General features: G+C 52.5%; 2 protein-coding genes across 2 annotated transcripts; both read right to left on the bottom strand.

Moving 5' to 3' along the window:
• Window positions 1-1718: 1718 nt before the first annotated feature.
• Window positions 1719-5156, bottom strand: MTFP1 (mitochondrial fission process 1). Its single transcript, XM_059409974.1, has 4 exons — window positions 4931-5156; window positions 3902-4029; window positions 3290-3522; window positions 1719-2327 (listed from the first exon to the last, which is right to left on the bottom strand). Exons 1-4 carry the CDS (start codon window positions 4995-4997, stop codon window positions 2255-2257), a joined length of 501 nt encoding a protein of 166 aa, XP_059265957.1. The 5' UTR covers window positions 4998-5156; the 3' UTR covers window positions 1719-2254.
• Window positions 5157-6202: 1046 nt separating this feature from the next.
• SEC14L2 (SEC14 like lipid binding 2) lies at window positions 6203-27011 on the bottom strand. The gene is made up of 12 exons (XM_059408822.1): window positions 26858-27011; window positions 24602-24677; window positions 20082-20125; window positions 19626-19685; window positions 19175-19363; window positions 18048-18143; window positions 17855-17915; window positions 17415-17498; window positions 14159-14265; window positions 13917-14056; window positions 13599-13768; window positions 6203-8440 (listed from the first exon to the last, which is right to left on the bottom strand). Exons 1-12 carry the CDS (start codon window positions 26909-26911, stop codon window positions 8310-8312), a joined length of 1212 nt encoding a protein of 403 aa, XP_059264805.1. The 5' UTR covers window positions 26912-27011; the 3' UTR covers window positions 6203-8309.
• Between the last annotated feature and the right edge of the window lie 177 nt (window positions 27012-27188).

Below are 27188 nucleotides of genomic sequence, written 5' to 3'. Positions count from 1 at the left end.
TGAGTGAAATCCTATCATTGTCTTTCTCTGATTGACTTATTTCGCTTAGCATAATAATACCCTCTAGTTCCATCTACACTGTTGCCAATGATGGTAAGATTTCCATTTTTTTGATGGCTGAGTAACATTCCATGTGTATATACCACATCTTCTTTAACCAGTCATCTGTCAATGGACATCTGCGCTTTTTCCACAGTTTGGCCATTGGGGACAATGCTATAAATATCGGGGTACTACATACAGTTCTTGGGAGAATCACATGTGGTCACTGCAGAAAAAGAAAAACTGCCAGATAACGAAGGGGGTAGCACTGATTGTCCATATACAGTGGACAGCAGTTACCCTTCTTTGGGATGAGGAGGCTCAGGGCGGTGAGTGGCTTCCAGTGATGGGGTCATAGAGCTCACAGCTAACTTCCCTGAGGTTTCGGGCTTCGCCCTGGCAGGCCATGAATGGGGGCCAAGTGGAAGAAGGGGGGAAGGAAGAAGGCAGAACCAGGTTCTGCTGGGATTTGCCAAGGGGCCCCTGACCCCGTGTCTCCCACGATGAAGGGGACCTCAAAAAGGGCCCAGGTTTTGGAAAAGGACTCCCTTCCTCATTTCTGTACCCCCTGGAGTCAGAAGCCTGACTCAGTTCAGAGGACCAGATCATCTGGTGGGAAACCTTCTCAGCGGACTTCCCAGAGACAAAGGGAAGACAAAGATACCCCACCAGAAAGCTTGAAGGCAGCCACCCAGCCAACCTCTACACACCTCTAACCTTCTGACCCAGTTTCTGCTCACTGATACTGAAAGTTGAGAGAAAATGAAGGTACTTGTCCTGAGGCAAGAAAAGAACATGTTTACACCATGACCTCAGTGACCAAGGTAGAGACTAAGTAAGCAGGGAACCGGTGGCAGAGCCCACATGTCACAGGGATGCAGGTGTGGGTTGACCCCAGTGGGGAGATGGGGAGGTGCAGGACTGGAGAGGTGCCAAGGGGACTCAGAGCATTTAAGGTAGCCGTGGGAGACGGGGCAGAGGTCAAGGGGGGCCAGGGAAAGGAATCCAGTGGCTGTGGGATGAGAAGAGCAGCAGAGAAAGGCCCACCGTCAGAGACCCCAGCCATCAGATGCACCCTATAGCTACAGACATCCCCAGAGCACGAGCCACCACCTGAGCCCTTATCCTGTCGCACCAGCAATCCTGCCCGGTCCCTTGGCCCCTGTAAGCCCCTAGCCAGGTGCAGGGGGTCACTATGGGGACGGGTCAGCCCCCAAGTGTGCACCCAGGCTGCCCATCTCTCTACCCCTCCGAGTTGTTAGCAGCCAAAAATGGGCCTGGCCCAGCATCGAGGAGGAATGCCCCCTTCAGTGCTCTCAGGGACAGCCTCCTGGGTCACTCCCTTTTCTCCAAGGCTCCTGAATCTCCTCCTGGGAATCTCATGTGATACTCATAAGGGGGCTATTTTCACCTCGGGCACCTTCAGGCTCAGGTGGTAACCCTTTCAAAGGTATCAGTGCTTTAGCAGGCTTGCAAAGAGGTCAATACCCGAGGGAGAATGGCAGCACCAAGGGAGGGATCCCCGAATCTGCAGGGGAGCATCAGTGGGTGAGGAGTACCTGACATACTGTGAGCCACGTGTGACTGGAGAAGTCAGCCTCTACCTCTGAGGGCCCCTGGGCCTGCTCCCGATCACCACACCCCTGCTCATCCACAGGAGAAAAGGATAAGAGAACTCAATTTCTTGAGGATTTATTGGGCCAGGGGCTGTCCTGCCTTCCAGCTAGGCCCGAGCAGGTCCTGCACTAGGGGTGGGCCAGCTAGAGAATCAGTCCTCAGGGTGCCCACGACGGCACCCCCTGCATTTCTCCGCATGTCTGCTGCTCTTCAGTCCAGCCACATTGCCGAGCCACCGGGACTCCTGGGTCCCCAGCTTGCTAAGCGATCTTGGCTATCTATATTCCTTGCCATGTCTGGGCTTCTGTCTGCTTATCCTCCATGGGAGGTTACCTTCCTATCAAAAGACAGGTCTGCTCGCCGTCAGTATCACAGATTCCATGGAAGCAGATGGGGGTCAGGTCTCCCTTTCTGTGAGTCACCGCAGCTGCTGCTCCTTGAGGTCTTTATCTCTCAGTCTCCATCTGGCTCAAACATGCCCAGATGCCAGGGTCTCAGGCCCCAGGGAGCCAGGCATCCATATCCCCTGGCAGGAGGAAGAAGCTGGACCAGAGCAGGGAGTGGGCCAACCCACAGGCCAGGGACCCAGGTGGGGTCAGGAGGAGCTGGGCTTCTCCACTGAGGGGTAGAGTTTGCGCAGGCTGGAGTCCAGGAGGAAGTCCACTGACCTGTGGTGGACAGGAATGAGCAAATGAGCCCTGGGAGCTAGAGCGGGGAATAGGAGGTAGGAGGTCAGGGCTAGGAAAGGGACTCCTAGATGCAGGGCATGAGTGCCATCCAGGTGGCAGACATCACCCTTTTCTTTATTCAGTTGGGGAAACTGAGGCCAGAGAGGGTAAAAGGCTCACTTAGGGCCCTTGGGTAAGCTGTGTTCCCTTGAGAAAGGCCTGCTCCTCCCACTCTACATTGGTCTGATTGAGTTGGCCTTGTTCTCTGGTTCTAAGAGCAGGCATGTGACCCAAGGGTGGCCAATCAGAAAAGAGAAATTGGCTCAGAGGTGGGCACTCAGTCCAGAACAGACCAATGAGAGCCTTCCTTGGGACTTTTTTGGTCAACTACAAGAAGCTTCCTATGGGGCTTGCTAAGCTGGTGGGGAGGAGGCTAGGAGCTGCTGGAGGCCATCTCTGCTCCCACGTGGGGAAAGCGAGTGAAGCCAACATACCAACATGGGATGGCATGGGAAGAAGGGCACAGTAGGATGGAGAGACCAAGACCCCAATGACCCCATTTGGGTGCCTCAATCCAGCCATGCCTGAAAGCAGCATTAACTCTGGACTTCTCAGTTTCATGAAACAAATCATTCTTATTTTCCTTCACCTAGCTTCTGTCGGGCTTCTGTCACCAAAATCTCCCTAAACCCATCCCCTCCAATGTGCACCTGATCCTGTCTGCCTCTGATTGTTCTATAACACTAGGGTTTCTTTCTAGAATTTAGTGGTCCTGTGTCCTATACCCTCAAGGCTCTGCCCATACCTTTACTGCTTAAGTGCCTGCCAGAACACAAGCACAGACCGTCCTTTCTGCCTCAGAAGCCTATTCTACCAGCCCTGCCCGTGCTGCTCTTGTCCTGTGCAAAGTGGGGACACCCCACGTCTCTCAGAGGACCCCTGAGGCTGGAAGAGGCACCCACCTGTCAATGGGGTGGATGATGACAGGGATGACCAGAAGCCCCAGTGCAGTGGTGGTCCACTTGCGGACAGACAGAGGCCAGCGGGTGGCGGTGCCTAGGATGTAGAGAGAGGCAGCACACACACGGTTGATAGTGAAGCCTGGGATAGCCACAGAGGCCAGAGCCTGCCACACGAAAGTGTCCACCACAGCCACGGTCACCCTGGTGCTGCGGCCTGCTTCAGGGCACGGTACCTGGTAGGGAGAAGAGAGAATTAATCCAGCAGGAGCAAAGGTGGGAAACCCTGTGGACAAGGGGCATAAGACTGGACCAGGGTAGGTAGGTGGCCAGTGGGGGTGGGGACAGAACCACACTGGTGCCAGGTTCTGGACTGTACCAATTCAGGGCTGAGCGTGAACTCATCCACAACCAGAATTGGGGTACAGGCTAGGGCACATGCATGGCTGGGGGCAGGGGACACTACCCTACAAACAGGACTGAGGTATGGATTGCAACAGGCAAGGTAGTAAGAATTGGACTGTCCCACCAGGCATTGTAGCAAACACTGGCTGTGGACAGAAGCACAAAGGGAGTGGACTAGGGTGGGGGGTGGAGGGGCAAGCCAACACTCACGGCTCCCGCCTTCTTGCCCTTGTCAATGGCATCCGCCAGCACATAGGAGCTGGACACACCATAACTCAGCCACACCACAGCTGTGGGCACCAGGGAGCGGAATGCCTCTCCCACCTCATTGGCATAGCCTGTTGGGGAGAAGACATTTCACTCCGATGGTGGTGGTGGGGGGGGCGGCTGGCTGGCTCAGTCCATTAAGCTTCTGACTCTTGATTTTTGGCTTAGGTCACATCCCAGGGTTATGAGATCGAGCCCCGCGATTCTCCCTCACCCTCTCCTTCAGCCCCTTCCCTCTCTCTCTAAAAAACCAAAAATAAGAATAATTCCGGTGGTGGGGAGGGGGCACGGGCTGCTCCACAAGGGGGCACTAATTCTAATCCCAGCTTGCTAAATGGTAGCTGAGTGACCTTAGATAAGTGATTTTATTTCTCTGAGCTTCTGTTTCCCAGTCTTTAAAAAGTCAACCATGAAGTCCACCTCCAGTCTAGGGCCACTGTGGGAGAGCTGAGTACAGTCACAATCATCATTCCCTTGCCTTCCCAGTCTGGGTTCTAGGATCATGTGCACTAATGCAGAGACTAACAGCAGGTCCGCTGATGAGGCACTCACCCTGCACCAGTCTTTCCTGTGCCTTATTCTACCCTTCCAACTACCAGCCCACGAGAGAGGCACCGTTTATCTCCGTATGCCCCCAAAGAAAACCAAGCATCAAATAGAGCCAGTATGAGAGTCCAGATACTGACTCCATAGTCAAGGCCCAGACATACCAGAGAGGGCAGCCCACTCACCCCGTTCCTCCCAGCCGGGCTGGAACGTTCACCTGGGAGACCGGCCAGCAGAGACCCTGAGCGCAGAGCTGGGCCGACCTGAGCTGTGTGACCTTGGGCAAGTCCCCAGGCCTCTCTGGCCCATGCAGAATGAGAACTACGATCCTCCCACCTTCTCCAGGGCACTGACCGGCGCCTGGCGACCCCTGTCTCTCCAGCCACATGGTAGGGGAGTCGCCGTGCCCCTCGCCACCGCACTCACCTAGATACCGCACCCACGTGTCCCGGAAAAGGTCGCGCTCGGCGCCCCGCGGGAGCGGTTCGGACATGGCTTTCCGCCTCCGCAGGAGCCACTGCAGCCGGTCCTGCTGCCGTTACCACCTCAGCTTCCACTACCGCTCCAGTCCGCCGCGGCGGGACGGGCTGAAGGTCCCGGGCTGAAGGACAGGTCGTGCGGTCCCCGCCAGCAGGGAGCGTCTGCAAATTACCCCGCGCACTGAAGCCCCTCTCCCAGGCTTGGGTTTTGCAGATTAACACGCTTCAGGTTTTCTCTGGGGTTGAGTGGTTGGCGCAATCCTTTCCCACGACTGACTGTAGTCTTGGAGCCTAAGAGACTGGGGTTCAAATGCGACATGCTACACTTCCTAGTTGCACTTTATAACCTCAGGCAACACACTGTACTCTGAGCTTCGTTTTATTAATTTATTAAATGGGGAACGCCGTGTTCAGTCCTGGGACAGTTGCAAAGATTAATGATAAGAAATCATTTATTAAGTTTACTACTGGCCAGACCATTGGCTAAAGACTCTAGACAGATTGCCTCCTAAAAGCCTCCCACCAACCCAGGACCCCTATTTTACAGACGAGGAAATAAAGGCACACACACACGCAAAGGGTCACTTTTCCAGGTCATACAACTAAGTGGTGAAGCTGGCATTTGAATCCAGCTCGTGGCTCCAGGTGCCGCGCTCTCAAGTTGAGCTGAGTGAATGAGGCTGGGGAAGTGAACAGTGAGCAGCACCCTGGTGAGGTGGATATTTGGACTCTCCCTGCCAGGTGCCATGTTCATATACCAAGCTCTGAGGTCTAACTGGATCAGCATAACCCCCAGACCAAGATTCTCTGGGGCAGGACCTCGAGTGGTTAAATGAATGAATGAATGAATGAATGAACGAACGAACGAAGAGACAGGGGAAGCAAGATATCATGGAAGTGAGCAAAACAGAGAGTGGTCTTGGGTTGTCATGATTACTAAGAAACTCTTCCCCAGCTGGACCTCAGTATTCTCACGTGAGCAATGAGTGCCCTTCACTAAAACCGTGAATCCTTTGGATTTTGGAGGTATCAGGCAGCGAAGAAGTAGAGAGGGCGTCCTGGGTTCAAATCCCAGTTGTGCCACCTATTTATCTACGTCTGTAAAATCTACTAGTAGCCCATATTTACTGAGTGCTCACTTGTTAAGGTTCTCTTCTAAGCGCTTTGCTCATATTATTTCCTTGAACCTCTGCAACAACACAGGGCCATAAGCACAGGGTTGAAGTGTGGTACCCAGTAGGCACTTATTTTATTAAAGAATTGGCTTTTTATTATCAAATAAAGATGAGGGAAATAAGACCATTAGTTCAATATTAACGACTCCATTTGCAGCCCCGGGCGTCTCTGTCATCGTATGGTCGTATACGGCAGCCGGTCAGCGGCGATTCGAGACCAAAAGCGCTCTCCAGCCCCGGAAACCGGTAGTGCTGGCGCGGAATTAGGAGACGGTCCCTAGCACCACGTGAGCGTCTTTCGTCCGCTTCCCTCCCACTCTGTGCCCACCGCAGGCGCTGCACGTTCTCCCCAGACCCGCACAAATCCGCGCTCTAGAACCTTCGGGCATGTATCCAGAAACCGGGCGGGGCGGGGCATCCGCCCAGACCTTGAAGGCGGCCAGGAGGCCCCCTGGTGCCCTTAACAAAGATGGCGGAAGATATTCCATCACGTGGACCAATCGGGAAGCAATCTGGTCATTGGGCCTCATGGGAAAGCGCGCTAGAGGGGAACAGTGAGGGGCTTCTGCGCGTGCGCCCCAGCTGTTGGCGACTATGTGGTCCGCTATTGAGGCATGAATCTTGACTGAGTGAGGGGCTTCAAGGAGGGAGGCGGTGGGCATTGACTTTTACTCCCTGTGTACTGAATGTTGCTTTATTCATTGGTTAATTTTCCTAAGAGAGCGCTGTAAACCAAGGTCAGGATGATGCCTCCTAAGCGGAGTAGCTGAGGCCGGCGCAGCCTCAGGCCGCTCCCGTCAGCTCCAGCCCTGCTCCCTTTTCCCTAGGCTTCCCCAGACCATCTCCCCACGCTGGGTCGGGGCGGGGGTGGCTGGCTTTCGGAGGGAAAGGAGTTCCTGCGAGGGCCTGGGGATGGGGAGGGGCGCTCTCCATTGTTCGTTTGCGGGGTGGAGCGTTGGGTTATGTGCTGTGGTTGCCCGCAGGGTCCGTGCCCTCCAATCCGTGGTCGCTGAGGGCCTCCTTGGCCATCCCTGCTTGTCAGTGTGGACGGCGGGGCTGGGGGCCTGCGAGGCTATTCGTGCCTGCCCCCAGATGCCGGGCCAGCCTTTGGCCCACTGCCCGGGCAGCCTCCCCGCCAGACACCAGGAACCCAATGCTCCCGCCATATGCCTCCAACAGAGACGGGACTGCCAGAGCCTTGCTGAGGTCACTCAGGAAGCAGGCTGACCGGCAGGCACCGTGGGAGACTCAGACTAGAATGGCTTTCACTGAGATCTACTGTCTTAATCCCACTTGTCATTTTTGTGTGGGGTGCTCAAATGGAGAGTTGATGAAAGGCTGACAGCACTGAAAAGGGGGGGGGTTAGAAGCCTCAGGATTCACTCCCACCCTTAGCCTCCTGGCCCCATCCTGGAACTGGGATTCCTGGAAGTAATTTTCCTGTGCTTTGTTTGCATTGCAGGACAGTGGCTGGGTACAAAATTGCTGTCCTGAGAAGCTCTGAGTCACTGACAATCAGTAATTAAAGAGACTGCCGGTGGGTCCCAAGTCTCAAGGTGGCCTCTTTGTCTGCCCCTGAGTGGGAAGATCTATACTGACTCAGGCCATCCCTGAAAACTTGTGGGAAAAGCCAAAAGGTCCCAGCCTTGGAGATAGAAAGTTTAGAAGAGCCTTTGAACCCCCACCATAATTCTAGCAAACTGCTACCTTGCTACTCCTCATAATGATCTAGACTTAACATTTTCAATTTGGGAGCAAGTTCCTCCCCTACAGCTGGCTTCCCTGAAGTGTTAACAGAACCTTCCCCCCGTTTTCTAATTTCTGCCCTGCTGCCACCCACATCTCCCCCTGCCCCCCACCCCTTCCTGTCTCAACTGTCACTGGACAGGTGATGTTGGCACAGCTTATAGGATGGTAGATCCTATCATGGTGCCCAGCCCCTGGGGACCCCTGAGTAATTTGAGAGGAAGGAGACCCTGTCCTGCTGCTCCCCCTCTTCCTAATTCTGAAATGAAAGTTCCCCAAATCCAGCCCAAGATCTTTCTTGTAGCCCAGCTTTTTTGGGCATCTGGGTACTGGGAAAATGACTGCTACAAGGGACAGAAACTGACGGAGACACAGAGGGAGCCACGCCTGCTGTGGGAAGAGGCATTACTTCGGGGTGACTGCCCCCAGCTGTTTCATCTTCTCTTCTGAGGCCTTGTCCGGAAGCAGGACCTCCACAGTGAAGCTGACCTTCTTGGCATGAATGAAGCTGTAGGTGTTGTCAAACCGCAGGACATCTGAGGGGAGGCAGAAAACCAGACATTGAGGCAGTTCTATAAAGGACAGCGATTTGTTGACTGAACAAGGCAGTGTGGTACGTAATGAGGATAAAAGGTGACATAAGCAGTGGTCCCTCACCTTCTGAAATTTAAGCTGGGTGGACAAGATATTCACAGAAAGAAAAATAAAAAACAGAACATGCTGAGTGCCAGATGAGTGAGACAGCCACGTCTGTCACAGCTTGGAAGGAGAGGGCCTTGTTAAAGGCTTTTCAGAAGAGTTAGAACTTGAACAGCATCAGTTGTCATAGTAATAATGGCAACAATGGCTATGGAGGTGTCTCAGCCCTGGGTTGGTAATCTATATATACTATTATGTTATTGCTCCAAATAACTCAGCATTAGTCCTGTTTTATAGCGTATAAAAAGGAAGGCACTGTGTCACACGGTGAGGAAGTGATGGAGCTGGAATTTCCTTCTGACCAGCATCACTGCCTGTCTTGGGCCCCGGAAAGGTGAGCCCCGTTCAGGTTCTGGTGAAGGTAAAATACCCGGAGTTTTTGAGCCAGGAATTGATCCCACAGAAAGATAAACGGACCAAGATGTGCCCTGCACCCCTGTTTGTAATCCTAAAAGATTTGGAAACCTCAAAACGGGTATGGAGTTGGCAGAGAAGGCTTTGAAGCCTTGGCCAAGAAACAGACTGCTTTTAATCTAGCCCTTTTTGAGTTGTTCCCTTTCAGTCAAACAGCCCTTCAAGAGAACAGAGTGTGAGAACAGAAACACTGGCTCTGCCCTTTCCCTATCCTGGTCTTCTCTTACTTTTCCCAGGGGAGGAAAAAAAATTAAAGCAAGCCCCCCCCCCCCCCCCCTCCCAAAAGTGTATTTATTTTTATTTATTTATTTTTTTTCCAAAAGTGTATTTAATCCTGAGATTTAACCTCACTCCTTTCTTACCCTAGTTAAATGCATAGTTTAGACATTGGGTAGACATAACACCCACACTTTCTTCATGGTGTAAAGTATTACTCATCAATTTTCTCTGTACCAGAGGTCTTTCAGAGCCAGTAGTCCCTCTGAAAAGAGGGACACTTCCTCAGTGCCCTGGATGACAGAGTCCCAGTGACCAGAATCGGTCATGCTGAAGGAGAGGTCTGAGCTCCTTGGATCAAGCACTAGGGTCGAGATGGCTCTGCTTTGCATATTCTGCTCTCAGAAACAAGGAAGGGGCTGTTCAGAGGTCGAGGCCTAAGGGGAAGTAGAGTTCATGAATTGCGTGGTTCATTTTGACACTAATCATATGCTGACAGACCTATAGAGCCCCCCCCCCCCCACAGAGATCCTCTAGGCTAGGGCTCCTCAACTTTTGTTGGGGAACTGACCCCCTTGAGAATCTGATGAACGCACCCAACTGTAGATCCCCTGGAGCCCATCATGGACTCTTGGGGGCAGGGTTTCCCAATGGGAAAGGCACCATTCTGAAGAATGGCGGCAAGTAGCTGTGATCATCCACTCTCATTATATATGGAAACAAATACATATTCTAAAGCAGCTTCCTTTTATTTCTCCTGATGGAAGATGATAATGCTTTTTAAATTATGTGTTTAGGTGGGTTATGTTATCCATGAATTTCATTTCAGAATAGTAAGAGGGATATTAAATGCTGTATGTTATAAAAAACAGGTGTTTGATCTTTAAGGGAGTCTATAAACCCCAGATTAAGACCTCCCTCGCTCTAGAAGTGCCTGGCTGGCTCAGTTGCTAGAATGTACGACTCTTTCTTCTTTTTTTATTTTTAAGATTCCATTTATTTGACAGAGTGAGAGACAGTGAGAATGGGGACAGAAGTAGGGGGAATGGGAGAGGGAGAAGCAGCCTCCCCGACAAGCAAGGAGCCTGACGCAGGGCTCAATCCCAGGACCCTGGGATCATGACCTGAGCCGAAGGCAGACACCTAACAACTGAGCCACCCAGGCGCCTGGAGATTTTGACTCTTAATCTCAGGGTTGTGAGTTCAAGCTCCACACTGGGCACGGAACCTACTTAAATAAGTACATAGATAAAGAAGACCTCCTTCTGTAGCCCACTCTTCTCATTTTAAGGAGAAAGAAAGCAAAAACTAATTATTTGGAGAGTTGGTGGCACAGCCCGGCTCAGAAACCAGGCCTCCTGGAGCCTAGCTGGGCCTTCTTGCCCCCAGCACTGCCTGGAAGTACGATGGAGCCTTCACCCCGTGTTTGAGGCTGCCTGTTCCACCTCATGCACTCCTGGTGGACAAAGTCCAGATCTTTTCTGCTGAATCTTCTTTCCTAATAGAGTATTCTACACTCCGGCCCCTAGGAAACATTACTCTAGAGAAAATAAGTGAAATCAATTCAGACTTTGTTTCTCCTTCTCCCTACTTTAAGCACACTTGGGCAAGGACCAGACCAGCCTGGGGAAGATTAATGTGCTCTTGCCATTGGAGGCTGGCTCAGAGTTTTAATTTCTCCACTGGGTGATTATGTTCTACTTTGCAGGGAGTCGCCTGGTTCTTCAAGGGCACTGCCCTCCCACAGGTGAGCTTGTAACCTAACACTGGGTTCTCTCTGGGCTCAGGTCTAACCTGAGCTGTGGCTCCAGGCAACAGCTGATCCCACCTCATTGTCTTTCCACCTGGGAAAGGGACGTGGGTGCTGCGACCTGCCTTTAATCCTCCTTGGAATGGACAAGAAGCAGCACCCAGTCAAGGCCCTGCATGCAGATAAATGTTCCAGCTGGGAATGTAACCAAGAAGAGCTGAAATAAATTTGGGGTTTGCAAACCTAAGCCTGATTATGGTGTAAGGTATCCTGGTCCTTTCTCAGGCTGCCTCCTTCAGATACTACAGACAGTCATGGGCAATGCTGGAAAATCCTGGCTGCACGATCTCAGGTAAATTACTTTCCTGGTCCAGGACTACTCTCTCGTCTGTCACATCAGGGACAGACCTGATCATCTCTAGGATAGACTATTGCCTAGAGATCTGGACCAGGACTTTAGGATTCCCTCATGTCTTCCGTCTTCTGGTGTGTACATGAACTGCTTTGTGGGAGAGATAACATCCCTTCTCTATACCTCAGCTTCCCTGTCCATTAAGGGAAAAAAAAAAAAAATCAAGCTTAGGGGGACCTGGGTGGCTCAGTCAATTAAGCATCTGCCTTCAGCTCAGGTCATGATCCTGGAGTTCTGGGATTGAGTCCCACATCAGGCTCCCTACTTGGCAGGGAGTCTTCTTGTCCCTTCTCCCTCTGCCTCTCCCCCACACCAACCCCAACTCATGTTCTTACTCCCTCTTTCTCTCAAATAAGTAAAATTTAAAAAAAAAAAAATCAAGCTTTGGGGCACCTGGATGTTTTGGTTGGGCATCTGCCTTTGGCTTGGGTCATGATCCCAGTGTCCTGGAATCAAGCATTGGGCTCCTTGCTCCTTGGGTAGACTGCTCCTCCCTCTCCCTGCTGCTCCCCCTGCTTGTGCATGCTCTCTCTGTCAAATACATAGATAAAATCTTTAGAAAAAATGGGCGAATCCTCTAAAAAATTCAAACTTCTTTATAAAATATGTGCCGTGGATAATAGTAGCTGGGCTAGTGTGCCAGGCCTTGTTCTTGTTGAAGCATACAATAATACGCCTTCTCCTCCAAGGACCTGGCTGCAGGCTCACTAACAAGAATATTCCTCCCCAGGGAGCCATACCACAGAGCATCTGTGAGGAAGGGGTGGTTGAGACGGAAGGTTGCCTGGCAGGTGGGGAAGTACACAGCATCGGAGGTTGGATGATGGTATGAGAGATATCTGTGCCCCTAGAAACAGGGCACAGGACTTCTCTCCCATCTCCAGGACCATCTCCAGGATGGCCCTTCTCCCCGCACAGGTCTTGCCCTAAGGATAATGATGTCTACAGTGTGTTGAGTGCTTGCTGCACACCAGGCATAAGTGCTGCCCATTTAATCATCATGTATCCCCATGAGGTGGAGAATTTGATTCCCATTGTAGCAATCAGGAAACTGAAGCACGGGGAGACTAAGTCACCTGCCTAAGAACTAATCAGTAGGCAAATCCAAGTCAGCTCGATGATGAAGCCCTTGCTCTCATTGATTTTCCACACCCAGCACATTGGCTCTGATAGAAAGGAAACGGAGATTTGAAGGGCTTTTTGTGTGCATATATGTGCTTTTTCTGCTTACAAATGTAGTACATGGTCATTGTAAAATAAGCTAGTTGCAGAACTAGTGAAAAAATAAAGCCCTCTAGAAGCATCCTACCATCCCAGAGATAATCACCATTACAGTTAGCATACATTCCTCAGAATTCTTTTCAATGTATATACTTAAGAAAAAAAAAAAAAACCAAAGTGAGTGTATACCATACGCTATGTTTCATTCTTTTTTTTTTTGACATGTATTAGACCCTTTACATTTCAATTTATTCTCCTGAATGGGTATAATGTATTTCATGTACCCATGTACCATAATTCATTTAACAAGACCTTTTTAAGGTCATTTGGTTTCTTGCCAGTTGCCCAAGGCTGCTAAGAGCATCCTTTTACCTCTATTTTTGTGCCTTTGTGTAAACATTTCTGTAGGATCCATTTCTGGAAGTAGAATTGCTGAAAAGGAATTTTAATTGATACTACAAAGTGGAGGGATGTAAAACACTTCCAAATGCCTGTTTGCAAAAAAAAGGGGGGGGGCATTTGCCATTCTTCTTATTCCTCCTGGCTAAACTTCTGTTTGTGTCCTGTACCCAGTTTTTGATCAAGTTGGAGATAAGCTCAGAGGGGTCGGGACTGGGCTTTTCAGCATTCTGCTCACCTCGGATCCCTGCCCCCCACCCAGGCAGTTCTGCCTCTCTGACATCTTTGGAAGGAGCATTCTCCAGAAACGTTTGGTCACGGTCACAGATCCAGTTAAACTTGGAACAGAGAGCAAGTGTTCTGGACCCTCGTGATCACCTAGGACCATGACTCACCTCGACCTGGAAGTATTAGGTCAGAGATCTGCCCTAGGTTCACTCCCTCATCTGTGTAAGGAGAGTGTTGAGCTCATGGAGCCCCACATCTAGTTCTCAGAGTCTGACAGCCTAAATCCATGGAGCGAGAGGGACCCCAGAGGCAGACAGCTAGGGAAGGGGCTTTAAGCCAAGAGAGGGAGACTTACAGATGCCAGGATCGCTGCAGGTGAGGGTCCCATCCTCAGGCACCAGATGGGCATTGTACCTCTGATTGGAAAGCACCTCTGTCATTTCACCTGCCCGCTGCCGCTCCCCCATCTTGGTCTTCAGGAAAATCCCAAAACCGATGTCCGAACCTTCCGATGTGAACTGCCACCTGCCGGGGACATCCGCCCATTCAGACCTGATTTTGTCTTTGTGCGCACTCTGTGGGTCCTGCCCCCAAGGCTTCTCCCACTCCAGCCCAACCACTAGCACCCTAGGGCTGAAAGGCACAGGTTGCCTGTCGGGGTCCAGAGCACTACCTGAGGACACAGCCAGGGAAGAGGATCTCATACTCCACTTGGTGGGAGGAGCCACGAGAAATCTGCACACTGTGTTCATACTGCTGTTTCACCTGATCTCGCACATAGTACTTCTTAGGGATGTCGCCCCCATAGTTGATCTAGAAGCAGGGCACAGAGTGAACTGGAATGTGCATTTGAGCCAGGCTTCCCTGGTGATCCCTAGCCCTTCTGGGTTCTTCAGGGGACTACACAGCCCATACCTTGGACTTGCACTTGGGGTTTCCATCAGGATCAGTCATGGTGCCCCCATACTCCACAGGCAGCTGGTCAGGGCTGATATATTTCAGTAAAACCTCCTTCCAGTTTGCTGGCAGCAGGGGGAAGGAAGGAGGGGAAAAAAGGATCACCACTAGGCAGGATTGCTTCACAGCCCTAATGGTCAACACAAAATGGGCAGGAAAAACCTGTCTGCCCCAGCACAGAAAACACTAACAGTAGGAGCCGGCGATGTGCACACAGCTTTGCTGGGGGGTTCAGGAGGCAGCATCACCCAGAGGACTGCCCTTTCCCTGGACTAAGAATCAGAACCCCTGGAGTCCGTCTCCATTGCCTCTGACCCATTGAGCAACCTTAAGTAACGTCACTCTGTGCTGAGCCTGATTCTACCTGCCCCACGAGGCTGCAGGGGTGGGGGGAGTGAAGGGAACTAACTACTTGAGAGGATGTCGTAAACTATTAACTCCCTACCTGTATGAGAGTGTACGCTCACTCCCAGGCACGGGGTACAAATATCTGGTGTGCAATCAGAAGTAACAGAATAGAGGGAAGGGCATCCCACCAAGAGGGAACAGCAGGAAGGCCTGAATCAATCTGATTTTTCCTGCTTAGACTGAGGGGTCTAACCACATGTCTCATCCTCTGCTTTCACCTACACGTAATCGTGCTCAGTCGTGACTTACCGACTATACCACTGTCGAGTGGCCCCTTAAATGGAGCTCCCTTGGCTTTACCCCAGCCACGACTTTACTTACTTCTGCTGGTTTTCAGGCTGTCTAGCTGCCAGTGACTCGGCTCTTTTTTTCTTTCCTTTTTTTTTTTTTTTTTTTTTAAATAACCAAGCCCTTTCCTGACTAGGAGAGTTTGACTCTAGTGCCACCAATGCTGAGAACCATTTCACCACTCCAAATTCCTAAACCAGTATCAGCTAAGCACAATATTTTGATACTGGAAACCTTTCTGTGCCGACTCTATAGACCATAAATAGGCAGTCATGGGGTACAGACCCAGGGTCCTCGGCTGTGGGGACTGGCTAAAAGCCTCATAGAGGCTGCCCAGGGTCACCCAGCCCTTTGATTTCTAGGGTCCTGAGACCACACTGTTAGAACTGTTGGAAACTGTTGGAAAACAGCTTCTGTGGTCTTGGTGGGACATGTAATCTGTGCTTCCTAAGCAACCCTGACCAGCCCAGCGTGAATGTTTTCCATCTTCTCTTGAAGAACTGGTATCTTCTGAGCCTGAGGCGGGCTTGGTTGAAAGGGTTTTAGGTGTGGGCGGGAGAACAGTCTGCTGCCAGGAAACCTAGCCATCTCCTGCTCATGGTGGGCGGTAGCGGCAGCAAAGCCAAAAATCATTGGAGCCTTTTGCTCAGATTTTGTATGTCTTCCCCCAGCTCAGCTGGAGAGTTGGAATAAGGCCAGAGGAGGGGCCCTTCCCATATTACAGAGAGAGTAACTGAGGCAACAGGAAGCAGAACTTGTTGCTGCCAGAGTCAGGACCAGAACCCAGAAGTTCTGAACTTTCCAGAATGCTTCATGCCACTCCTGGGTCTCACTAATTTGCATCGGAAAGATCTCCACTTTCCATTTGTCACCTAGCGGGGAACATCCAGAAACCTTTAGAATCCCTATTACCTACCCCCAAGGTCAATTCCATAGGCAGCACCTGGCCTGACACAAGCCAATGCCAGTCTACCTCTCTGGCCTTTCCTTCCTACCAATTCCTCCTAATGCTCTGGCAAAACTCAGCTCCTCCTCTCTGTTCCTGGCTGGCTTGATTCCTGTGCATCTTCCTTGCTGGCTTCTCCTTGTGCCTTGATGTCCTCTCAGCTCCCCTGCATATCCAACCTGTGTCGAGTGTGACACTGCCAAGCTCATCAATCACTCCTTCTCCCTGGTGGGCTCCTCTTGCCGTGCCTGCCCTTGAACTCAGTCCCCAGGGTTCGCTCTTCCGTGGGCAGTCTTTACTCTCAAGTTCTTAGCTGCTGCCTATAACTGCTAACTCCCAAATTTTCAAACCAGAGTCCTCACCTCAGCTTCAGACTCATGTATCCCCAGTCTCTGTGCATCTCACAGACTCCCCAGACTCAACATCAGGGTTATGTCCGCCGGCTGAACTAAACACACCAGAGTCATTGCAACACTCAAGTCACTCACACCAGCCACCAGAAAGTCATTCTGGATTCCTCTTCCTCCCTCCCTATGCCCAGTCGATCTTGTGGTTCTGTTGTTTTACTTCCTAAGTGAGTCCCAAATCCCTCCTTTCCTCTCTAGCCCTACCGCCACCGCCCAGCTTGGGTTTGCAACAGCGTACAAACCTAGTACCTGTCCTTCACAGGCATGCCAGTCATATAGGTCTCCATTTAAAGTCTGATCCTAGGGACCCCTGGGTGGCTCAGTTGGTTAAGCCACTGCCTTTGGCCCAGGTCATGATCCCAGGGTGCTGGGATCGAGTCCAGCATCGGGCTTCTTGCTCAGCGGGGTGCCTGCTTCTCTCTCTCTCTGCCTCTGCCTGCCACTCTGCCTGCTTGTGCTCGCTCTCTTTCTCTCCCTCTCTCTGGCAAATAAATAAAGTCTTAAAAAAAAAAAAAAAAAAAAAGAGTCTGATCCTGGTCCTTCCCCACAATGTCCCCATTTCAGAACTCTTCTCTGGTTCCCAACAGCCTGTGGAGCCGTGTCCCAGCTTCTCAGCACAGTGCCCTGGATTCTCTGTGCCTGGCTCCAGGCAGCCTATCCAACTGCACCTCCCCTCTTGCCACGTGCTCTCCAAGACTGCCTGAGCCGTGGTGCGCAAGGCCTTCACTCAGTGCTATTCTTTCTGCCTGGTGGCTTCCTGCCTGGCTTCATGGGACTGCCTCTTACTCATGCCACAACACTCAGCTGAGGTCAGCATCTGGTCCCGCCTGGGTGTCTGGTTGGGAGGGCTGAGTGCCCCTAGTCCTTGTTCCCACCCATGCACCCAGGGTGCAACTCCCCTTCCCCAAGAGGGCCAGGAGCTCCTCGGGGGACTCTGATACCCCTTTGTCACCTAGTCCAGGTCTGACCCAGGGTAAGCGTGCATCAAAGGAAGCCCCTAATTGGAAGCAACCTCTCTGCTCCTATGACCTCCGTGGCCCCCACTTGCTCTTGGATCCTACTGCTACTATCAGCAGAGGAAGCCTTCACCCTAGCCACCTCTAAAGCTATCCCCAGTTTGGGTCACGGGCCAACTGGTGGCACTGGAAGAGTCTGAGCTACTCACCCCCCAGGACCATGATCTTCTTGCGGGTGTCCTCACTCAGGAAGGGTTTGATGAGGTTGTAGGCCACAGGAAACAGCTTGGGGGCTGGACGAGAGAGCAGGTGTTGTGAGACCCAGAGCAAAGCCCATTCTGTCCCTGACAGTGTCCTCCACAGCCCTGTGTCGGTCAGCCCAGGGTGGGAGGTTTGGCACGGGCACCTCTTTGACTTCTGGCTTCCCTGTCTGGACAGCAGGTCTAGTCTTCCTGTGTCACCACTCTGAGTGGTTCCAAGGAGGCAATAAATCCAAAAAGCTTTGTGAATCATAAATCCGTCTGCCTATGTCAGGGGCCCTCAGATCTCCTCCTCTGGCTCACCCCATTCCACTCTCCCGAATCTGTCTCAGGAACATTTGGGGCCCTTCTTTCCCATTTGACTTCATCACAGGTAGTTCCCAACTTACCTTTAACAACGAAAAGGCGCTTCAGCGTTTCAGGGTAATTTTCCTCAAACATGCAGAGAAACTGAGGAAACAAAATCACTGAGTCCAGCACACCCTGCCTCTCCCAGGCCAGACGGGACCTCCTAGCAGAGGGGCCCACTCCCCTCTGCTTTCTCTCCTCCTCCCAACCACAACCCCCAGCTCTGCCCCTCACCTCCCCATAGGCCTCTACTGCAGGCTTCCAGAGATGCTTGAGGCCAAGCCCCTCGCAGTCATAAATCAGGGTGATGGTCTCCACCTTCTTCCCCATCTGCAGGGGATAGAGAGGAGAAAGTCACAACAGGTTGCTACCCTGCAGAAGCCTACCCCAGTTCAGGGCAGGAAGCTGATTTGCTGATGTGCCCGTAGGGCGACCAGATCTGGGCAGGGCCATATCTAGGGTTTTCCAAATTGAGATAAGCAGCCCCAAGGCCAGAATTATGGCCAAGGTTAGTCACTCTTCCTGCCTAGCTGTCCTATTCTCATCCAGTAAACAACTGGGTGGATCTAGGTTATATTTGAGGTCTCTTCTGTTCTGCAGTCTGACCTGATGGCCTCCCTCTTCCTCTGTGCATAGCACCTGGCAGGGCTCAGTCCATAGGACCTCGTCCAACCTAAGCCCTGAAGGGTGTCCATCAAACACTTCTCCGCATCCGCAGCCTATAGGGTCTCTGGACACGCTAGGCTCTCAGTGCATGTTCGTGAACAACAGTGTTGAAATGTTCCCAAACCTATGACATCATTTCGCTGGATCCTTACGCAGGCTCAAGAGAAAGGCAGGAGAGAAGATCCAGCTCTCTCTTTAGCCTTTTTCTTGGAGAGGGAGTCACCTGTCCTCTCTTTTTCGAATACAGAATTAGAGAAGCACAGACTCTCAGCTCATCTGCACCAGAGGTGCCCAGATACTTATCCGAGGAGAGGCTGGGCCATGACAGAGATCTTACCAGTGCCTGGATGAATGAGAAATGCGATGACAGTATAGTATGTTATTTAGGAAACTACATTTCTCTGATTTAAAGGACAGCCCTTCATTCTGAGACTATGATTCCTATGATTTGGGGGTTAACCAGGACAGTAGCAGCCAGTACATTTTCTTTTTAAGTCCTTACTTGGAAAAAAAAAAAGTACAAATCTGGCAACGTGGGTCCATCCCTAAAACTTGGAGATTTCACTCGTCCGTGAAATCCAAACGTCCATGTCTCAGCCCAGAACCTGTGCTTAAATCCCCATGTGACACGCCTGCTTCTGTTGGAACAACTCCACGGTGGTGAACTCACTCTTCACCATGCTAAGACCACTCACCTTTTTGGTCTGGCATGCACACTCCTGCAGGAGCCGCTCGCAGTCCCTCATCTTGGTCTTGAGCAAGTCCTGTTTGGTGGCTGAGAGGAGCAGCCCCTTGGCATCCAGAGGTCCAATGATATCATACCAGATGGGACAGCCATCCAGGTCATAGCCACACATGCCCCCTGACAGATACTGCTGGACCACCTGGGCAAAGACACAGACCAGGCCCCCACTCAGCAGGCCCATGGGCCTGCATCCTGGGGCCTTCCCATAGGTTCATCAGGCTCTCCCTCCACAGCCTTTCCCCCTGGGTGCCAATGGATACCCACTCTGAGAACCATTTGGGCTCACTGGGCATTGTCAAACCTTTCCTCTTGAGGGCCTCAGTCCGACGGCCTTGGGATACAGACTGTGGGTGCAACAGACCTAACTAACACAGGTTTGGGGCAAGATCATTCATCCTCACCTCGGGAGGCTGCCAGCTCGTGATGTTGTCAATGTCCTTTTGCTTTCGGAACTCCACGTGCTGCAAACATAGAGATAGGGCTTAAAAAAAAAAAAAAGGCAGGGGTAGTAGAACCCCTTATAGGCATCTAGCAATAGGTGACACTGTGTCCCAGGTACATCGTGAGAAGGCAAGTGGTGGGACTGGAAAAGAAGGCACTGCCTGTTTCGGAGATCCAGGCAGAACAGATTGTAATTCTTAGCTGGACCAGAAGTATGCAAGCTCTGTTTCAGGGAAGGGAATGCACTTTGTCCCAAAGGGATAAGGCTGTAACAGTGGCCAGCTAATATTCAGATTGGCCACATGAGCCAGAAGCTGTGATCAGGTGGGCAGGGTGGGCAAAGATAGTCCAACCCCAGTGTGATTCTGATGGGTGGGAACCGAGACAACAGTGGGCTATATCTAAATGGAGCTCACCTTCCGGAGCATGGCCTCAGACTTCTGCAGGTCGAAGTTTCTTGCTGTAACAGGGAAATGTGGTCAGGGTTAGACCAGGGGGCTGGGCATCCAAGGACAGGGAGATTTCCCTATTCCCTATTCCTGGGCTGGCTCCTCTCCAACTTCACCCCAGCTGACTTCCAGATGACCCCACATGTAGAAGCTTAAGAGGAGGAACTCCACTAAGGGGTTTCTAGAATACCATAGCCCCCAAAGAGCAGGTCAAGGATCAGGGCAGGTGGGTGCAGCCTTGTAATACTGGGGTCCAATGAATTTTACCCTCGTGGATACAAGAGGTGAAAGATCTTATCTCCTATCAGGGAAAGTGAACCCTGGATACCGTTATCATTCAGCTTTCTCCCTTTATACAAAGTTAATCTCCTTCGTTTTCTGAGAACTTGACCCCTAGTTCAAAGATGAACATAGCTGCCCTGTCATCTGGGGTGGACCTGGCAGAACATCCCAGGATGATAGAATGGTTGATGAGCCTCTGGTCAACCTTGCCATATTTTCAAAGGATCCACATATACCCTAATGGGACACAGAGGGCCCTCCTCTCAGGGTTCCTGGAAAACTTCAAAATTAAAGAATTCATCTGGGCCAACTCTTCATTTCATGCTCTCACCCCAAGTCATCCTGCTCAAGCTTGAACACAAAGAACTCACTGCCCCCCGAAAGCCAACTGCTTTCAGATAATCTGAGTGGCCACTTGCACTCGCACTCCTTGTTACACTGAGCAGAGACCCACAGCTGAAACGCTCTGAGAGTAGGGTCCCTTCCTCAGCCATGTGACAAGTTTTCCAATACGGGTGAATTTTGTGCTGCTCCCTGCATGCCCTTGGCTGTCATGTTGCCCCTCCATGGATCCTTCCTCTGACTGTTCCTCGCAGCCTGGTTTCAAGTCCATTCACAGGACTTCCCTTTGGATGTTTCCCAGTCTGCGAGCGCCCTACTTCAAAAGCGCGCTCCATGGAACTGTGTGTGTGGCGCGAGGTGTTGCCTACCCTTCTCCAAGAAAGCCTGAGAACTTTCTTGGCAACAGTCACACTCTTAACTCAGATGGAGCTTACAGTCAACTGAAACTCCCAAATCCTTTTCAGCTGTGCTGTTGCTAAGCCTCCAACCCATATGTTGTGAGGTGGTTTTCTGGATCCATCCCTATCAGATTTCATCTTGTGACAGCTCACTCCAGTTCATCCTTTAAAGAGTTTCTGAGATCCAGACTCTGACCAGTTTTGCCAACTGCCCTATGAACTGTCCCTCCCATCCCTATGTCCTCTGTGGATCAGACTACCATCGAGATCTGCTGACAGCCCTGGGACCTGGGCCAGATAGGCTGCCCTCTGGACTATCACTGGTCCCTTAATCACTGATCTCTGGGAGTGGCCAAGCATATTCCCTGACTCTGCTATCATGAAATCAACTCCACTGTCCTGCACCCAAAGGGTGCATCTGTGGATTGACCAATGCCATGCCCATCATCATCACTGCTGGACACCCATTTATAGAACTGAACGGCCTTTACTCCTAGGAAGTTTCTTTTGTTGGCAATCTTGCACGCACTGTTGTGGCAGCGAGGGGCACCTTGTAGAGGCATATAATCTGGGTTTGACTCTCAGCCCGTCCCCATTCTCCCAGTCTGACCTTGGACAAGATACTCCACATCACCAACTGAATCATCTATATGATCTAGAAACACATGGAAAAAAAAGTAACCTACTGTCATGATGGGGGAGCCCAGTTGGTCTGTGAAAGTGGGCGTGGTCCATAGGAACAGGAGTGGCAGTAAAGCGTGAGCCCCCCTCTCTCCAGACAGCTCTCCAGTTCACCCGTATCTGCCAAGCTCCAACAGCCAGGGTCTTCTCTCTTTTTTTTTTTTTTAAGATTTTATTTATTTGACAGAGAGAGATCACAAGTAGGCAGAGAGGCAGGCAGAGAGAGAGGAAGGGAAGCAGGCTCCCTGCTGAGCAGAGAGCCCGATGCGGGACTCGATCCCAGGACCCTGAGATCATGACCTGAGCCGAAGGCAGCGGCCTAACCCACTGAGCCACCCAGGTGCCCCCAGGGTCTTCTTTGAAAACCCTCCCCGAGTTGCCACTTGGCCGTGGCAGTATCTGGCCCAATGCCTCCCTATGCCTGCTGAGTCAGGCCTCTCCAGGGCTCCTGTGCCCTGGTTGGGGGCTTAGGTCAATGTCAGAGATGACCTAGGAGCAGCTGTCCTGGGTCCTGATTTGATAACTTCTGAGTCCTGGTGAAGGAGACTCCAACCTGCTTTGCCCCCTACCTCCCTGACAACGCCCTATCTCCCCAATATGCACACAGTTGCTATTGCCTGTGGGTTTTCATCTGGCCTTCGGACCTTGCTGGGAAGCCCAGAGCTCAGCCCCAGTCAGGGGAAAGCAGTAAAGACTTCTGTGCCTGCTCTCAGGGCGGGGGCCAGGGGGTGGATGCGGGGAGCAGAAAATGGAACCCATGTGAGGGGAAAGGGGCCAAGAGTGAAAGCCTGAGCTCACACCTAGGTTAGAGAAAGGCATTCTGTTGGCATGCACTTTGAAAATGTTTCCTTTAGAAGCAAAGGTAGAGAGGGAAAAGGTTTCCATTAAAAAAAGGGCAACAAAAACCCTAATTGAAATTCACAGTAGAGTCTGACAAGGCCCGAGCTCCTGCCCAGGAAATGTGAGGCGCAAGTAAAGTAGTGAAGAGACACTTCCTCTGTCTGAAGAGGCCAAACTTGGCTTTGGGCGGGGCGGCGGGGCAGGGGGCAGCCATGGCTTAAAGGAGAGAGTGCTGGCCCGGGACTCTGAGGCCCTAGGTTTCCACCCAGATTCTGCTCCTCATTAGATGTGTGCCTTCCAGGATGTGCCTTCCCCTCTCTGAGCCTCCAATGCTTCAACTGGCAAAAAGAGGATGACAATACTCTTTGATATTCTTGCAAAGAGAGGGGTTATCCCAGGACTGCAGAGTTGGGAATGTCAGGGAAACCAACTGCCAGGAGCCCAGGCAGCCTCCCCAAGATAAAAGGGCTGTGTTATTGTTCAGCTCTCTGAAACCACACGTCTCTACCTACCAGCAGCCCGGTGGTGTCTTTGATCATCTTGCAGCTGGCCCTTTAAGGCAGCACAACCTTCCCACGCTGCCTACCCACCCGCTTCTAGCTACAGTCCTTCAGCAAATGCTGGACCAAAATATCCTCCAGCCCTCGACTGGCTCCACTGCGCCCCCCTACTGCCCCTCCAACCCAATCTGAGTGGGCTGGAGTGGGGGAGGGGGTTGGGGGGAGGGGGGAGGCGTCTCACAACATTTGTGGGGGGATCGGGCAAGTGGCACTTCCAGAGGCACACGGAACCCCCCATGGCTTTCCTGGCTTTCCTGCCCTGGGGTGCCTACTAGCAGTTCCCCAGAGTGTACCAGCTCCATTTCTGGGCAGAAAAGAAAAATACATCCCTTCACCTGTCCCAGGACCCCTAGGGGATGCATATGTGTGCCTGTGTCTATACATACTCAGGCATGATGTGTACTTTAATATTTGGGGCTATCGTCCTACAACACAACCAACTCTCTACCAACCTTACGCGGTAGAATTTTCTCTATTATTTCAATGTCTGGTATTAAAGTTTCTATAAAGAAAAAAAACTGTGTCACAGGAACTGGAGAGGGTGGTGCATGACTCGAACCACAGGAGAGGAGAAGAGAAAAAAGAAAGGGGAAATTTCAGGAGTCGGGACAGGGATTTAAGTTGGACTCTGATGTGAGGAGAAAGCTGTACCCTTCATTAGCACAGGCAGGGTTCTGTCATGTTACATCTTGCGATAGGCAGGGCACCCCATCTGGTCTTGTTCTACTGGAACTAGATGTAGTTCCTAAATTAGATGTGCACTCCTGGCCCACCTGCCACAGCCAGGCCAGGACAGAGCTGGAACTTGAACGTGGGGCTCTGGAGCTGGGTGGTGGCTCGAGCAGAATCTTGTCAACAGAGGTCAGGCTGAGTGCCCCCCACAATCTCCACCCAATGCACTCTGCTCCTCCAGCAAGCTGCTAAAACAGCTGGCCTGCCATCCCCAAAAGGCCCCAGAGGAGGCCAGCCTCTCCTATGGATCTGCACTCTGGTTCAAAACTTGGTTCTCCCTTTGACTTCCCACACACCTGGGTCTTCCTAGGCTTTTCCTCAACCTACTTCCCCAAGCCCACCAGGAGAGAGGATTTATGGAAGGAAAGGAAAGTGCATTGGGCTGGGAGTCAGCCCACCACGTACCACCTTCTCTCTGCCTGTGGCTCAGGTGCTGTGTGACCTGGAGCAAGTTACTTCAGCTCGCTGAGTCCCACTGTTGTTATTCCACCCAATAGGAGGGTCAAGGTTATATAACTACACGAGGCTCTCTTGGTTCTAATGGTTGAATTCTCCAGATTCTCAGATTGCGAGGGGCAGGGTTTCCGGGGGTACCATTCTGCTGCCCAGAATGAGACCCTGCCCCAGCCTCCCACAGCCCCTCTTCCCTCACCTCGGAGCCAGCGCAGGAGAAAATAGTCATCTGGATTCGGCAGGGTGGGCAGCACATCCTGGACATTCTCCCGAAACTGTAGGGAGAGGTAGGAGGGTGAGTGGCAGGTCCCCTCCCTGACCACCCCCTGCCCAGGGTTCTCTATAGGGACTCAGCTGGACCCCGCCTCAACACGGGTCAACTCTGCAGACACTGGCTGAGCACATGGGTGTACTCAGTTGCCCTGGTGGATAGCAAGGAGGTGGCGGGAAGGGAGTAACACATTACCCCTGCCTGTCTGTACGCCCTTCCACACTCCAGTGTGGCAGGCAGCCATAGGCTATCCCTGCTAACTGTGATAGTAGACACTTGGGGATGTGCCACAATCAAAGATGTCTGTTCACCAAGCATTCCTTGTGTACCCAGCACTGAACTTGGCACTTATCTTATTCATGCCTCACTCAGAGTCCCTAGAGGTACTACTGTCCCCATTTTACAGATGAAGAAATTAGAGCTCAGAGAGGCTAAGTAACATGCCCAAGGTTGAACAGCTAGTGATCAGCAGGGCTGGGATGCCACCCTGCCCCCTGCCCCACGTCTGTCCAAGGCAAGAGGGTGCATGCTTTCCACTGTAGTCTTCTGCCCCATGGTCATGGACTGGTGAGCAATGGGCTGGGGAAGCGAGGGAAGGAAGAGTCTGATGGTGACGGGCCCAGGAAGACGGTGGTCTCATCCTATTCGAAAAAAGTTTATGTTGTGCCTGAAGGACTTCAAAGGTAGCAGAAGGAGGGAGGAGGACAAACCAGGTGGGAGGGAACAGTTTCAACAGGAAGCCACGAAGGGGGAAAGGTCAGGGAGTACCAAACAAGAGAAACGGACAGTGACCCCAACGGATGACTATATCCACCTCCGACTGCTCATTGCCCTGTAGGTGAGCACACACACACACCCCATGCTCTCCCCATGCCTCCTGCTCCCCACCCCTCACCTTTTTGTAGTCACCGACCTACAGGGCAGCCCAGGAGGGGACCAATGAGGACCTGCCACCTCTGTCCCTTGCTGAGGTCAGCCAGGGACACAGATCTTCCCACCACATCCCCTAACAGCTCCTGGACTCCCAGGGAAACTGCTCCTCCAGGGCCCAGGCCTGAAGCAGCCCCTCACCAAGGACCCTAACCCAGCCCCTGGTTTCCAGTTTAATCACCACCTAATCCCCTCCTCTGCCTGACTTCCCCTGCAGGTCAGCAGTAAAATCTGAAGCCTCCCTATCCAGCCTCACCAGGATGGGGGAAGGCCCAGCCTGGGGCAAAGCCTTCGTGGGGTTGGTGCCTCAGCCCCACTGTGTGGCAAGAGAGACATCTGTCCCCCCAGAAATGGAGAACTCCTTGGCTGTGGAGCCCCCTAACCTGGAGACCAGACCCCATCAATTCTGGGTCCCAGTACAGCCAACCTCCCCTCTCCTACAGGGCAACAAAGAGTAGATGCAGTTGGTGGACAGAGGCTCCAGCCTTCAAACTCTTGCCCCCTCCTCTGCCCAAGTGCCCAGGCAAAGCCAGGCTTACCTCCCAGCCTTCTGAAGAGCCTCTGCCCAAGTTGCCAGCCAGGGAGAGGCCTGAATTGTTGGTCAGGGGAGGCCTGGTCTGAACTCAAACTAACCTCAACCCAATGAGTCACCCATAGGATCCCAGGCTTCACACATGAGGGTGCTCCCTTCGGCATCGTGGGGTCCAACCTCTCATTTCCTTTTACCGAGCAGCACACAGAGGAGGACGGCTTTTCCCAAGGTAGCAGAGAGACCTGGTGCCCCAGCAGGGGCTCTCCAAGTGTCCTAAGGAGCTGTCAGGGGCCTGTTTGTGGTGCCTAGTGCCCCTACAAGAGGAAAACCTCCCGGAAATGGGAGGAAACCCGAAGCCCTACCCTGCCCCGGCCCCCAGGGCCCGGCTGCCAGTTTCCAGAATGAATATTGCCTTTGTGCCCTCGGCTGCCTCCGAGGGCTTCCAAGCAACCGCTTCTTCCCAGGTGGCACCAAGGGCTCGCTCAGGGATTAGGCTGGGATAGCCAAACTTCCCCCCGCCCCCGCAGGGGGGGTGCGGCGGGCCGCTGGGACGAGGGATGCGAGGCGTCAGGTGCCGCGGGCCGCAGCTCCCTCCTCCGTCCGCCTGTCCCGCACGGTCGCCCGCCCCCCGCCCCGGCCCCTTCCCGGCTCGTTGCAGCCGGAGGGCGAGGCCCTGGCCCGAAGGGGGGCCCGGGGGGTGGGGTGGGCGGGGGACGTCTCACCTTGGCCAGTGCCTCCTTCTGCTTGGGACTCAGATCGCCGACTCTGCCGCTCATCGTGGCTCGGGCTCGGGGCGCGGCGGTTGCGGCAGCTGATGGAGCACGGGCTCGTTCTCCGCCGCCGGAGTAAAGTCCCAGCCTTTTGCCGGGGCCGCGGGGCGGGCGGCCAAGCCCCGCCTCTTAAAGGATCCCGAGGGGTGGAGTGGGGAGGGATGCGCCGCGCGCGGAAGCCTCTGGCGCGTCCGTCTCTGTCCTCCTGAAGGCGGAGACCCTGGCAGAAGGCGAGCAGGAGTGCCCACCCGGGCTGAGGCCAGTGGACATTAGAAAGTCAGGA

The sequence above is a fragment of the Mustela nigripes genome, chromosome 8 (genome assembly GCF_022355385.1).
Source record: "Mustela nigripes isolate SB6536 chromosome 8, MUSNIG.SB6536, whole genome shotgun sequence".
Classification (NCBI taxonomy): Eukaryota; Metazoa; Chordata; class Mammalia; order Carnivora; family Mustelidae; genus Mustela; species Mustela nigripes.
The sequence above is the reverse complement of the archived record's forward strand: the minus strand, read 5'-3'. Positions and strand labels throughout refer to the sequence as shown.